Here is a 14,984-nt window from a genome sequence, read left to right on the forward strand (position 1 = left end):
GACACCAACGCGTGCTTTTGGGAGACTGCTGGAGCAGTCTTACTAGATCTGAGGAGTAAAATCTTGTCTTTATTATAACCACGCACTGAGTCCTGAACAATAGCCAAGAACAAATGAGAGCATGCCACGGAGGGAGGACTACAAGAGATATGGACACATGTATACTGCTTGAGGAACATGGAAGACACCAGGACACTGCGTGCTGACTGGTAGGATGGAATTTAACCATATGATGGTTTTTTAGAGTTGGTTAAATCCAGTGTAAGTATTTTTCTAACATTTCATCCTTTGAAAAAAACCATGCAGTACCAGAGGACCCTTCAAAAGCAGTGAAGTTACTGCTGCCTGAAAGTATTACATGACTGAATGAAGTATTCTGGGTCAAGAAAGCAGCTCTCGCCCCTGTTCTAGGCACAGAGCACAGACACAGGAAGGGGATTCTGTGTTCGGCCTGTCACTTTACAGCACACTCTGGTGGTTGATCATCCTGATGCCTGCAAGTGAACACAGTAACAAGAGTATCACTGCAGAAACAGGTTTTCATCAAATGCTTATAAAATTAATGCAGAAGCTGAGAGGTGAATAACGCTAGTATATACCCTAAGAAAGTCAATAAAGAAGCCAACTGCGATCATGTTTTAAATCTATTTTTAAAAGGCAGTAGTAAGACTGCAATCAAACCAGTTACCTATATATTTACTGTTTAGAAAACTGCTGGTTTTAGCCTAGGTCACAAACTATAGCAGAATGAGGAGCTAAAAAAAGAAAAAAAAAAAAGAAAACCTTAGTTCTAAAAGGAACGTTTGAAAAGAAATAGAAAATGAAACAGGTTGAAGTTAACAAAAACACCCACCTCGTTGAGCAGCCTCTCCTTCCTCCCAACCACAGAGCATATTACTATACTACTATTAGCATACACTGTCAGCAATATCAGGTATGGCTACACCACACCACCACATGGAGATCCCCATGCTAGCTTGAAATGAGCTACCTCTGCAGCAGCAGCAGCAGTAGCAGAATAGCCACATTTTTGTGGTGTTCAATGCATGGCTAATTGAACTGATGTGGCTATGCCGCTCCCAGGACTCAAGCTATTATTTTGGACTAGGTTACACTGTGGCATGCTGATGTAAAAGCTAATTTGTTTTCCCATATAGTACTGTACTGCATAATACTGTTACGCACAGAAGTCTCATATATTCAATACATATTTCATTTTTCCTTCAGTCGTACCCCAAAGCATCAACTTACATACCTTTATTATTTTCCTGATGCCCACGCACAACACAGTTCAGTCTTGCAGGTTATGCAAGCAGAGGAGCGCAGCGTTCCCTTCTTGCCTTGGGGATTTTTAACAAATTGCTAGCACTGCACTACAAGGTTCACAGACAGGTAAAAGCATAAGTTGCATCAGCGGAAATGCTTGCACGCAAGTTCAAGTCCCCAATATTACATGAAGTAGCTTGTGTGTAGTAGGCAAAGTAGTCAAGTATTTTCCAGATATAGCAAGTGAATAGGCTTTAAAACATGGACTCAGTTTTACCTTAATAAAGACTAGCTCTAATAGGTTTTCTTACTATACTCATGTGCAGTATTGCACACAGCATGAAGAATATTGGGAGGGGATATTACAATGTCTAAGAAAAGTCTGGTGTTGGTCTTACAGGTTTAAGTTGTTGGAAAAGCTTCAGTGTCTTATAATGGAAAGCCTTCTGCGTATCATGTTTGCTCCTGGTACGTGGCATGTTGGAGAACAAGCAGCAAATACAGCTAAACAGCACTACAGTAAATCAAACAGCCAGCCCAGTGTCAGGCTTCATGCACTCATGCTAGCCTTTGCAGAGTCACTGAAGCGTTTCAGCAGCATTCTTCATGGAACTGGAGTTGCTGGCAGACTGCAACACAAGAAACTGGTCTGGGTCTGGCACCACAGCCCACCTCTCAAGCCCTTCCTGAAAGCCAGGTGGTGCAGCATGTTTCCTGAACACACCGCAACGTTGTTTTACGAGTCAACTCAACTGGGTTAGCATTTCACTTCATCTTTTGAGTATGCCCATGCTGTGCTTCCTACTATCTAGAGTAATTGGCTTTTTTCCCCCAGGGCATACCAGCTTCTCCAATATTCCAGAAAACGGTTTCCCTTAACAAGGGCAAAATGTCTTTGTCCTTTTAAATGGTGTTCTTCCTTGCTTCCCGACCTCCATATCTCATAGTTGTAACATGTACCAGGTACGTTTATTTTTACATCTCCTCATCCAAAATTGTCTGTGTCATACACTGAGTAGGTGCGTTATCAGCTCCCAACACAGTCATCATCTGCTACGCCTGTTAGGAATTCAGCATATCACTGCTAGCAAAGGACCTACTTGTCCGAACTGGTTCACGTGCACCTGGCTTCAACTGTTTGTTGGAGGGGTTTGCTTTCATATATCTGTCTCTTATATTGTCACTTTTCAAGAACCTCTCTTCCTATGCATGTGATTTTAAAGAGTACTGCACAGGAGAAGTGGAAGGGAGGATTTATACCAGGAACCTCTTAAACTAGGATACGAAATACTAGAGAAACACTTTATGTAAGAACTCATCTTAACTGCAGTGCTTAAAGTCATGAGACATCACCTTAAAAGGCGCATGGACAAGGTCAAGGACTTCACTACACAGTGCTATTCAAGCACTATTTATGAGAAAGTCTAACTTCAATAGAGGCGGTCAAACTTACGAGGAATACCTGAAGCTGAATCTGTGGTAAAGAACTTACAAGTTTTGAATATTCTTTGGATGAAGATATCATCGTTCACCTCACTGAACTACAGAGTCAGGACTTGAACTTTGCTGTGTAGCCACATATCATAGTGTAGCATCCGCTGGCACCCATAGTACAGAGATGATCCACAAAGTTAGCTCGAGGGAAGCAGCACAAAAATAGTTTGTACTTGCTAATAACTTTGAAAAATATCGTTTGTTCAGCATAGTAGTGGAATATTAGCAGAAATAAAATTTGGCCATCAACCAAGCAAAGATCCATGTAACAAAAAAGCCAAAGGCTCCATCTATGGCCAGACCTAGATGATGTTTTTTAGGACTGTTTTATCCCCCGACTGTAAATAACACAACAACAACCTTGCCCTGCGTGAAGAACAATAACAATCAAGACAGCTACAGTAGGTAAGTGGACTTCAGAAAAGCTTAGCTGAGCTAAACTTACTCTGTTAAGTCAGTAGTAGTATGTCAGGGCCACCTTACAATACAAAACCAAAATGCATTCAGATTAAACAAACCCGACAGTATTCCTGGTCTAGAAATTTGGAAATGCAGCCACTCAGTAATCTGCACAAACAGATACATAGCTGAACTCCTTTTACTGATGAAATCAAAATACTCAAGTTTTTCATTTACTCACTAGCACTCAAGATTTTGTTCATGCACGAAGTCAAAGATTTTCCCAAATAAATGTTACAAATAAATAGTGCTAAAAGGAAGCTACAGTGTCTTCCTCCCACATTTCCTAGAAACATTACACTGCTAAGTGGCATCAGTCTACCAAAGTTCAGTCATCTCTTCTGCCACATTTTGTCATATTAAATGTTTGTAATATCAAACAATATTTTAATTTTAACAAGCACATAGGCTTTTTATTTGAATTAGAAACTATCTTCTCTTAAGCACATACAGTTACCATGTCTGGGACATAACGAAAGACAGAATTGACTGTAGGGTCAGTCAAAGTTCCATGGATTTTTACAGCAAGAGGAATAACATATGATAAAAATGCCCAAAACTTAATATTCTAATTAAATTATTCTACATGATGAGGGTCAAAGACCAGTTTAAAAACTCATATTTAGCAAGCAACTTTAAAATACCCTAATCATGTCAGTCTCCCAATAGTTTAAAAGAAGAGTGTTGTTTTCATCAAAACTTCAAGAGATGAGGCAGCATAGAAACGCTGAGAAGACAGGATGCAAGAAAGGGAAAAGAGACTAATGGAGTATCAGTCAAAAGGAGATAGGCTTCATAGGACATTGATTATGAATTTGATTTATGTACTGCACCACATAAAACATAAGGATTCTTGAGTTATTTCTCTCATTTAGACCTTTAATGGCAACACAAACTATTAAATTAATCTTTATATTGTTTCCACAATCTGCTGGAATTATATGATATAGTCCACTGTTATTTACTTTGGTTTATTCTAAAATTAGCAGAAGAAATAATAAACAAAGAATTCAAAGAACATGGACAATAATATCCTCATCCAAGATGCTATCAATCTTCATTAGATTAGTATTACCAGATGGAGCAAAAAGTTTATACCCAGCTGCAACTGCTGCCACTACGAGCCACTGGTTACACTGCTATCTCTTTCAGAAAAGTATTAAATGCAATTTCAAGAGTTAACTAACTAGAAGAATTTACAAGAAGCAAAATACTTCAAATGAGTTAAATAATTATTTAGGTTCTGATAAGTTTCAAAATCAAAAAGAAGTTTTTAAAAGGTGAGAAGGCCAAACCCAGACTTGCTTCCAGAAAACTAGGCACAAGGGTGTCTCTGGCACCCTTGTTAAAGCACTTTGCATAAGAAGCCCACATAAGAATCACATTACAAAATGTAGTAGAGCTCTGGGGTCATTTGTTGGTTGTTTGTTTTCCCATTGCTAAAGAGGGGAACTCCGCAGAAAGGAGTGAAAAGAAGGCAATGGTGAAAAAAAGGCAAAAAGAATACAGTAACCTCTTGACATTTTTACCGCTGTATCTATGTCTGAAGACGCTAAAGGCCTTAATCTACTAGAAATATAATCAACAACTGGGTCACTTTTTAAAATGACCTATGATACATATGGCTAAAAAGAGCTTAGCATTACTAAGTTTTACCAAATGGTATTCTGATATGGCTTTAAGCAAACATTACAGATGTTAGGAAGTCTGTCAGAGATGCACACCAGGCTACAGGAGCCTTCAGTCTGACCTGGCACAATCATTCTTATCGCTTTTGAATCAGGTGTCTGCTTATTTTATCTAGGGTCTCCGATACAGATCCATTTATCCACCAACTGTGCCCCAACAATTGTCATTGCCCTTCCGCCAGAGATTATTGCTCACAAGACCCAGTAGCAGAACAGAACATGGACATATACCTACGTTTCCCTGATGCAACATCAGGCACCGATTCATTTAACTGTCTAAACCATCAGATTCTGCACATCACCGACTGAATCCTGCACACCTGCTGCTACTGCAGCAGACACATCTGCTACAAAGGTAGAAACAAAAGTCTGAGGGCACAGGGACATCTTAAACTGCCACAGTTGTGCCCTAGGTGAGCATATGCCACTGTCACCTAAATCCGTGCCTCTACTAGAGTTTGTCAGTGCACCGGCCAAGTCTTACTGTGAACAATCACTTTAGGTCAACAGGTGAGTTCAGTAAGAGTGTACGTTGTACCAGTTTTCCAGAAGAAAAAATTTAAAAAAAGATAAAACACTTACTTTCTGCAGCATGGCATCTTGTCTAGGTTTTTCTCCTAGCACAAATATGTTTCTTATGACTACAATTTTCCACTCATCCTTCTGATGGACCTATCTTGGAAAGACTTTTAAATACTGACCGTGACTTTCCACCCATTCAGCCAAACAAGGATACTTTTCACCCCACCTTCTTTCTCATAGAATTATACAGAGACACATGCCACCAAAAGTTTGTTCTTCTACAGTATCTATTACTGGGGGAAAAAAAATGTAAAAATCAGGAGCCACGAATCAAGTGCAATGTTATCAGATCCATCTGCAAAAATACTCCCCCCCTCATTTGGATGCCTCAAACAGAACACAGCTACAACTAATACCCCTTCTTAAATTCCAGACTCGTTCCCCGCTACTCAGAGGGTGCTTTCACACTCATATTTGGATTTTGTGTGAAGCACAAGTTGGTCAGCAAAGTTTTGACTACCATTTGTCCCAGCCTGCTCTGAAGCCTGTAGTGCCAAAGTCCACACCGCAGCCCGTTCAGTTCTTCATCGCCATTTCTAAACGCAGCTGATTCTTTGTCCTGCAAACAAGCTCAGAAGCAACCCTCAATGCCTGTGAGGTCCGTTCAGGTAACGCTGGGATATGAAATGATTGACATACGCCGTACATACAAATAAAGTTAAACAGAGCTGGAAACGTATTTGCCCTTAAATCTGTCTTACCGATAAAGTGGTTTAAACAATAACCTTCTTTTCACATTAAAAAGGGGTTCCTTCTCTTCTCCGATATAGATCTGTGTGTTTAGATACACATACACACGTATGGGGAGCTGGGGAGACGGCCCCGGGACGGCCGTGCCGGGCGAGGACCGCTCCGCCCTGCCACAGCCCCTTGGCGCCGGCCGGACCAGGCAGGAAAGCCCGTCGAAGGGGAGCCCCCCGCCGAGCGCCGCCGCCGCCGCCAGCGCAACGGCTTCTCCTGCCACGGTACCGCCGGGCGCGGCTCCTCGCCCGCAGTCACGTAGCGGGAGACACGGTAAAGCCCGAGTTTAAAAGACACGCCGAGGCCAGGCTGCGTCCGCGGGAGAAGGGGGGAGCGAGGCCAGCGGCTTCCCCGGGGGAGGCGGCGGTTGGCGGCAGCACCGCGCCCAGGCCGGGCGGCGGGAACGACCCCGTACCACCCCCCCGCCCGCTGCGGCACTCTCAGAGGTCACGGCGGCGCCCCCCGCCCCTGCAGCGCGGCCGGAGGGGGCCGGGCCACCCGCCGCCGGGGAAGACGCCGACACACCCCCCCGCCGCCGAGTTGCGGCGGGGCCGGTACTCACAGAGCCCGTTGGAGCCGGTGCTGGTGAACATGGCGCCGGCCCGGCCCGGCCCAGCCCAGCCGCGGCGGGCGCCGCTGGTGGAACCCCCAGAGGCCGGGGAGACCCTGAGGAGCCGCGGCGGGCCGGGGACGGCGCGGCTAAGGAGGCCGCGATGGGCCAAACGCCGCCGTCAGACGAGCGGCCGGCGCCCCCTGCCGGGCCCGCCGGGCGAGCGGGGGGGGGTGAGGGGGGGGGCGGCGGGGCCCGGGCCCGGGCCCCGCCGCCCCCCCCCTCACCCCCCCCCGCTCGCCCGGCGGGCTCGCTGCCAGGGAGCGGGATGGCCACCAGCTGACCCCAGCGCTACACGGCGAAGCCTATACGAGCCCGTATAGACGGAATACATTCTCTTAATGAACCGGCGGTAAAGCTGGGGGGCGGCTCCTGGTGGCTGGTCCTGTCAGAGGGCGCTGGCAGGCCCTGAGGCGCAGGGAAGGGCGCTTCAAAGGTAAAGCTAGGCAGAGGTAAAACATAAGTTAGTCTACGCTTATACTATATAATTACTTCTGTCTTTATAAAGATGATTTAAATTTGAGATTTGTAGGTGCCTTGGGGAAGCTTGGCTCCTCACGCTTTGGAAAACTGTGACACCCGAGGCTCACCTGAACTTTGGGAGTCCACACGGTAAGTGCCTGCTGAGGAGCCGCGGGTGAGCCCTCATTACAGCTAACGGAGACGTAGTCAATACGTTTGGTGGAGCCTGGAGAGCTTTTCGGATGATCAAGTGAAGGTGTCTACTTCAGGATGAAATTAATTGCTCCCTGGGCTCCACCGACTGTATTGAACTGATCCCCGCTAGCTGTAATGGTACGTGAGACACCTAGCTCTCTACCAACATGGTAGACACCTAATATAAGGTGAGCCAAATTACCGATTTCATACAGATGTGGTATAATAAGGCTGAAATTATTCGGGCACCAAATTTCAATGACATTTTCAAGTCCATGTAGAAATCAGAGTTTACTGAAATAAGTCATGCTAGGTATTTAAAAGGTGATGATGCTCTGCTCTGCATCACAGATGTGAATGTCAAGAAGAAACAGGACGAGGTTTGTGCGCTGTGTATGCACTTGACAACTGAGGACCTTGAAGTCACATTTAGCTTACCGCAGTACAAGGCTGAGAACAAATGTCACTCTGGAACTGGAAAATGTGACTTGTCAGCTAGGTAACAATTTTTAAACAGGCAACCAATAGTAAAAATTTAGGCAAGTCATAAATTTGTTATATTCCATAAAATTTTTATATACCACAAAAACCTAAAATGCCTTTTAATATTTACATTCTAATGCCTTTTAATAATTACATTCAAATGCAACTATTGAATAGCACTTGTAAATGTGAAGATCCTGAATCTTTGTGAACAAAATCTCTTAACACAGCCAAGGGGACATAAAAAGATCTTATGCTTGGGTCCACAAAGACTTAAGCAAAGTTCAGCATATCAGTATGTAATTTTAAAACGTCCAGCTCCCAACACTAACTTCAGATTCCTGTTGCTCACTTGTCCGCTCCGTACAGGGCCCGCAGTCAGGCAGGTAGGAATGGGATTCACAGTCAGCTCACAGAGCAGGAGGTATGTCTAAACTAGCCAGACGGAAGAACCAAAGAGATAGTGCATTGGAAATCCTGATTCTCTCCTTGGCTGAGGTTCTTTCCTCAGCAAAGAATCTAAATTGGATTCACAGCATGAGACCCATCATGTACGTTGTATCTTTGGCTACAAACAACTGGCTTACTCTTTGCTGTTAAAGCACAGCTGGAAGAAGTGATTTGCTACAGAAATTCTCCTTCCTTCTTTCAAATGCAAATGGCTCTGGCTGCCATATGTTACATATGCAAACTCTGTCTTGCCAGTATACTGCTGAATGCGCATAACCGTACATAACTCATGGGCAACCCTCATTTCTAAAGAAAGGGAAGGTAAATAATGAGGTGCAAAACCTGCAAAGCTTGTAATGGTTCCAGTGTGAAAAACCTCTTTGGGAAAAGCTTGGGTGCCTTCTGAAGCTTTAGGAAGCTAATGAGGTACTTATGGATTAATTAATGCCATTTTGGACTTTTTTGACTAACCTCCACTTAAAGTAATTAAGCCTTTTTGTGAATCTGGCTTTCATATAGGTGAGGATAAAACCTGAAAATTTTTCCAGTATTGCCTGTGTAATAGGCTTAGGATTGCTGGTTTAGTGCTGAAGGTAAAGCTTGCTTTTATTTCTTTTCACACGGAATGGCGTGACAGAACAATCATTCATTTAGAGGTTTACAGTCCTGATAGCCAAGAACTAGTGTTCTTCTGTTTTATAAGCTCAGTTTTGAAGATTTCCCTACATTGATGTCCTACAAGGTAATCATATTAGAGGGATTCTTCTCTGCAACATTGAGCACTGGAATTGGATTGAAGTCAGAATGATTGAACACACTAGAGACTTAAGCCTGTATTTTGCTGAATAAAGATGCATTTGGGCAAATATTTAAGAACTATTTTGAAAGCAGCTCTGTGGACTTGTTATCACCGACAGATACAGCAAAACTGAATGAGTAGCAATAGTTGGCAAGCTTGTCCCAACAATATACCAAAATACTTGCAGATTTGTCAATACTGCTGGGATACAGGGAGCTGGCTCTTATTTTATTTGCAACTATCTTATTTAAATCTACAAATGTGTTACGGAGTCTATGAAACATCTAATGATATTTCTTGTTTCAAAAAAGACGTATTAAGTCAGTTTTTCTGGGATTAGATCAGATGAGATCCACTCATACTACATACCCATGCTAATAACTATAGTTTCACGTACTGATTGAATGGTAGAGGAAATGTAGATACAGTGCCAAGCAGAGACTTTTTTATATCCCAACACTGTCAGTGTCAACTGGTAGCTTTTGTCATAAGAATTACGCAAATGATTTGCATTATTTAAATATACAGTGTTGTCCACTTTGGAGTTAAATGAAATCATCAGTCCTCATGCTTACCTTGGAACATATCCCAGAATAGGAAGGCTAGCACTTATCTACTAATCTACTCAGAACAAGCTTAGAAGGCTTTGGCACTGCTCAAATGTCAACTTAAATATCTCCATTTGTTTATGACATCTAGTTAGTGGGGTCAATTTGGTATGTTCAAAATAAAGTTATTTAAATTTCCTGCTCAAAAGAAAATCCCAGGAGACTGGAATTTATATTTCTGACTTATTTTCTAACATGATTAGGTTGCTTTCTTCTCTGAACTTGTGATGTTTTTGAACCAACTCTTAATTACTAATTAATCACTAACAGTCAGATGCTCCCCTGCCATATAGAATGAAGGATAGCAGCGGAGTAAAACAGGGTGGAAATGTAACACCTCGCCCAGGAATTTTCTGTCTTAACTCAGTGCAGGTTAATGATTCTGCAGGTTAATGGCAGGTGGTCTATGTCTCTTTGACATCTGGGGTTTCCGTGGCATTCATAGTAACATCTCTAGTTATTACAATTACCTGAAATATTAGCAGATACCTGAAAAGAAGTTAATGTTAAAATTAATGATTTCAATAACTTCTCCCTACTGTTTCCAACCCTTGTCTTCAGTTACAGAAGACTGTAAAGAAGAAAGCTGTGCACCGTACATACCCTACAGAGGAGACTTCTGTGGCAGCGCAGCTTGCTGATAGCAGCTTGCGTGGGAACAGGAGGAAGGGCAGAAGGCAGAGATTCACTGGGCTGAAATCAAACTGATTGGTCCTGTGCCTTTCCAAAATTAGAGAATTTCTCTCACTCCCTCAGAAATGAATAAAGCTTTATACTGCGGCAGACCTGCTGTCCTCTTAAACTGTAGTGGGTTCATTTTATTACACCGATTTTAATTTTTTTACTATGGCTAGAAGATACAGAACATTTTCTAGATTAGTTCTTTCCATGTAGAGCTGGTAGGCTTACAGTTAACGTGAGGAGCAACGGGGTGGCTAAAGGAGGAACTTTTCGGTGTTTCTTAAGTAAGTTCTGAACAAGTATGCAAAGGAAGGCAATCTAGTGGAAAAAAATGGCAAGAGTATTGGGTTTTATCTGTTTTTTTTTCCAATTTATTTTTGCATCACACTATTATAAAAAATGTAGAGAGTGCTCAAAAGTTTTCCATTTGTTATGGTTCTAGCTATTTTAATGAGATGTTTTGCAAAACTTTAAACACCATGTTAAACCTGAGCTTCATATCAATGTCTAGTAATACTAATATGTGGGTAACGATTGCTTCAATAACTCAAACATAATTCAATCAGCACTATCTTGTTTTTCAGCTAGAACCCCAGAATGGGAGGTAATCACCGTGCAGTGTTTAAGGGACTGGCTCATCTGGAGCTGAGCCAAGTCACCAGCAGCCACAAGCTCCTGCTCTTTGCATTGCTCACCTCCATCCCCAGCCAGGGCCTTTTCCTGCCTGCTTCATTGCCGGGTCCCTCTCAGCCTTAACCACCTTCCAGCAACCGTCTCTATTTTGTCCCAGCTAGTCACGAGAAATGTGCTGCATCTGCCACCTTCTGGATTCATGCCATGTCCTTCAGATGTGGGTGAGAGGAGAACAACGGTGCAGTACGCCTTGCAGAGATGCACAGGGGAAGCACAAGAAGAAAAGTGCTTGCCTGGACCTGTGGAGGCAACCTTGCTTCTTTGCATTGTATCTTTGTGGACTGAACATAAACACTGACAGTTTTACACTGAAAGTCTTAACCATCGCTTCCCTTTTAACAGTTGACCACCAGTGATCCTAAGCGCTGACACCACATGCACCCGGCTGTTGGCATCTCTGTGTTCAGGGGCGGCACTTGATCAGCAGCTTTGTCTCTAAATACTTGTAAAACACTCCCTTAAAGTTGTTGTCCTTAAATTCTCTGTCACAGGAGCCAGGTTATTTATTTCAGTGAAGGTGGGGATCCTCTGAAAAACAAGAACATATGGTAGTATAACCAGGAACTAGATCCTAATGCAAACATATTAGGAAAACAAGTTTAAGATAGGCAAATTGATTCTGATGTTTCTTAATTGTTGATTTTGATCTCAGTTTTTATGTTTAAAGTTCTGTGTTCATGTTCCATTTGTCTTAGGTGAGACCTCATTCTTGTGAGAATTAAAAATACGCTGGTTCAGCTGCCATTGGCTGAACAGCTGTTGCTGGATTTAAGATCGCACATCTGAAAGGCATTAATTTACTACAAGGTAAATTGTGAAACATCAGTAAGCATCAATAAAATGACGACATTTAAGCATAGTGCTCAGAAGACCCAAATAAGGAATTCATTAGGAAGTCAAAATATTATGTATAGCATTGCATAATGCAACATACTTGCATATTTGTACTCTTTTATGCTTGATCTTTTAGAGATCAAGCACTAACCATCTATTTCAGACTGAATTTGTGTCAAAGAGTACCTTTGTGATCTGGAGTATATGCTAAATTACCCGAGATAGCTATCAGCGATAGCAAAAAATTTAAGCCTTTAAGATGCAGAAAATGAGTTGTGTTGTTCCATATAGGTATGGTTGTGCTAAAATTGCCTATTCTGAAAATGAGATTTTAGAAGATATTTATAGGGGTATTCAAAGGATTTTTTTCTCCCTGATACCTATCCATATGTGTCTGATATCCTCCTCCTCTTGCTTCACATCCGTATTGTAGTCCTATCTGTGTATCGCCACACAGTGCAAAGGTTATTAAACGCCTGTATTTACACTCGGAGGCAAATCTGTGTTTAAGGGAATACGTGGCCACCCACATCATGACGTTATCAGGCCTGAAGCATAACACTGCTAAGAGATAAAAAAAATGATAAAGCTTCAAGCAGTTCTTCTCCCTGTATGTCATTATCTTGTTTGTATTTGATTTATTTAAATTCGAGCATGAAGGAATAGTCTCGTCTTTTTTTCCTCTAACTCTAATTAGCCATACCAGAGAATGTTTGTGTTCGTATGACTTTATTGAAATACAATGATCCCTCAGAATAACTTGCAAAAAGTTGAAGGATGCTTACCCCAGAAATGTACTTGCGTGATATTTGCAATAGAAGTATGTACGCCTCCAGGAAACAAGCATTCCCGGGGTTTCTTTTTTGCCTCTAAAAATGTTAGTAATGGCAAAGTTAGGTGTCAAAAATCTATATCATAGATAAGTGTAAAATTTTGCCTAGCTGGGGCCTTTAAATTGCCATCAGAAAACTAAACTGGTCTTCATTATCAGAAAGAGGAACAATTGTAAAAAAAAATCAGTGTGTTGATAAATCGCATTTAAATACAGTGGAGCTATTAGAAACACAAAAAATATGGCTTATTACAGTTATTCTTGATCCTATGCTATACTTTTTCCAGTGTGGGCCATTTTCTGTTTGCTGCTACAAGCACCGTTATGCTAGGGAGATTTCTAAAACTGAGGATTAGATCTAGTCTAAAACTGAAATATAAAACTAATTAAATGCAAAAGCCGGGATTCTTACTGTTCCATTAGCTCCCTTCTCTGCATGTAGGAAGTACTTCTTGTTTTTCTTGCTGAGCACAATTCGATATACTCTAAATATTTTTTTAAAATACCTGGAGTACTTTATAAATCGGGGCTGGGGGCACTACAAAAATCCATGTTCGTTGTACATGGGCCAGTTGTAGCAGAAATCAGCACCTGCAGCAAAGAAATCTTTGCTGGCATGAAGGTGATGTTCTGGACCTGCACTCAGCTGACATTTTGGGCTCTTCCTCTCCTCACCCAGGAGGCAGGACGGCACCGTTTTCCGTTCAGCCGGCACAATGGCAAGGGCCGTTTTCCACTGACCTCCCAGGACAGACTTGACCGGGGTGTTAAACCAGAGAAATGAGCTCCGACATTTCGTGCCATCGTAATTTTTGAAGTAAACCCCAAAATGTCTGGATGCTGAAGCTTCTGGGGGATTTTTGTGTGCTGCCTTCAGCCTGCCTGACCAGCCTGAGCTCCATGCCTCCATGCTCTCGGGCGGCTCAGTGGCTCCTCGCCAGCAAATGCGCCTGCACCCAGGGGAAATGAGACAGCAAGCAGCAATTCATTGGGAGAGGAGGAACTGGAAGGCCTTATTTGAAGGGGTCTCTAAACCGCAACATTAATCTTTTCTTTTATTACAAGCACACGCTGGAGCTCTTGCCACAGACTCCTCTGGGGGCACAGGCAACCGGCCGTGCCGGGCGGCTGGAGTCCAGCGACGTCTTACCTGCTCATGTACTCGTCTGGCAGTTGCACTAAAGTTTGCGTTAAGGCCATTTTTGGCATATTAATCATGTCAAGAAGTAACGATTGAATACTAAATCAGCTCACACTAAAACTCAAGTTTATTGTTTTGTCCCTACTGCAAACTAAGTTAGCAAGCTTGTCAAGTAGGAGAAAACTAAACCAGAAAAGTCAATAAACTCATTTGTACATACAAGACATGCATTTGCTGCTACATTTGTTCCTTAAGTACATATTTGGTCTCTGAGTATATATACTAGTAAGTGTATATTTACAGCACAACTCGTTACACAGGTGACAAAAAATTACTAGTACAAATATTGGTTTAATTCAAGAATATTGCACAGGACTTTACTTCTGGTTAATTCTATATGTGAAAGTGTATTGAGAAGAAAGTATTTTCAGTCATTTTCTTATGGCTTTGATTCCAGATTTCAGTGCGGTTAGTTCTTCCACAACAGCACGGTTGGGGTCGCAATAACAAACGATTGAAACGTATTATCCGTCAGTATGAGCAAGAACCAGTATGTTTGTATGTACAGGAAAAGCAGCTTGCAAGTTGAATTCAACATCAGTGATCTTGCTGGCAACATGTACATTTGGGAGCAAAAATTAAGCCTTTGTATCTTAGGCTGCATTTAGATGTCATATAAAACCCAGAAATTTTGCTTACTTGCAGGTAAACTGTTTTCACCTGAAGGTCACTGTGTAAAAAGACAGACACGAGGTCCAGGAAAAGCCCCCAATTTGGGGCTTAAGTACCTGCATTTGATGCAACATTTCAGATGTGTCAGTACATTACACTGTAAAACAGGAAAGAAAAAAATTGCAACAAAAAAGAGCATGTCAGCCCCAGATGATTTATGGCCTGATTCAAAGCGCCCTGAATTCAACAGCGGGAGTCCTGTTGTGTTTTCAGCGGGGTTTGGCTCAGCTGGGT

The 14,984-nt window shown here is 42.3% G+C and overlaps 1 protein-coding gene and 1 long non-coding RNA gene across 2 annotated transcripts in view; one reads left to right on the top strand and one right to left on the bottom strand.

Moving 5' to 3' along the window:
• The window catches only part of UBAC2 (UBA domain containing 2), a 103,144-nt gene extending 96,145 nt beyond the window's left edge, over positions 1-6,999 (bottom strand). The window contains exon 1 of the mRNA XM_075138029.1: positions 6,793-6,999. Within this exon, the coding sequence (XP_074994130.1) occupies positions 6,793-6,823 (31 nt within the window). The 5' untranslated portion in view covers positions 6,824-6,999. The remainder of the gene's footprint in view (positions 1-6,792) is intronic.
• Positions 7,000-7,217: 218 nt separating this feature from the next.
• On the top strand, positions 7,218-12,099 carry LOC142075917 (uncharacterized). Its single transcript, XR_012671056.1, has 3 exons — positions 7,218-7,276; positions 7,373-7,452; positions 11,103-12,099. It is a non-coding gene; the product is annotated as an uncharacterized LOC142075917 (long non-coding RNA).
• Positions 12,100-14,984: the final 2,885 nt, after the last annotated feature.

This window comes from Calonectris borealis, chromosome 1, assembly GCF_964195595.1.
Source record: "Calonectris borealis chromosome 1, bCalBor7.hap1.2, whole genome shotgun sequence".
NCBI classification, from domain to species: Eukaryota; Metazoa; Chordata; class Aves; order Procellariiformes; family Procellariidae; genus Calonectris; species Calonectris borealis.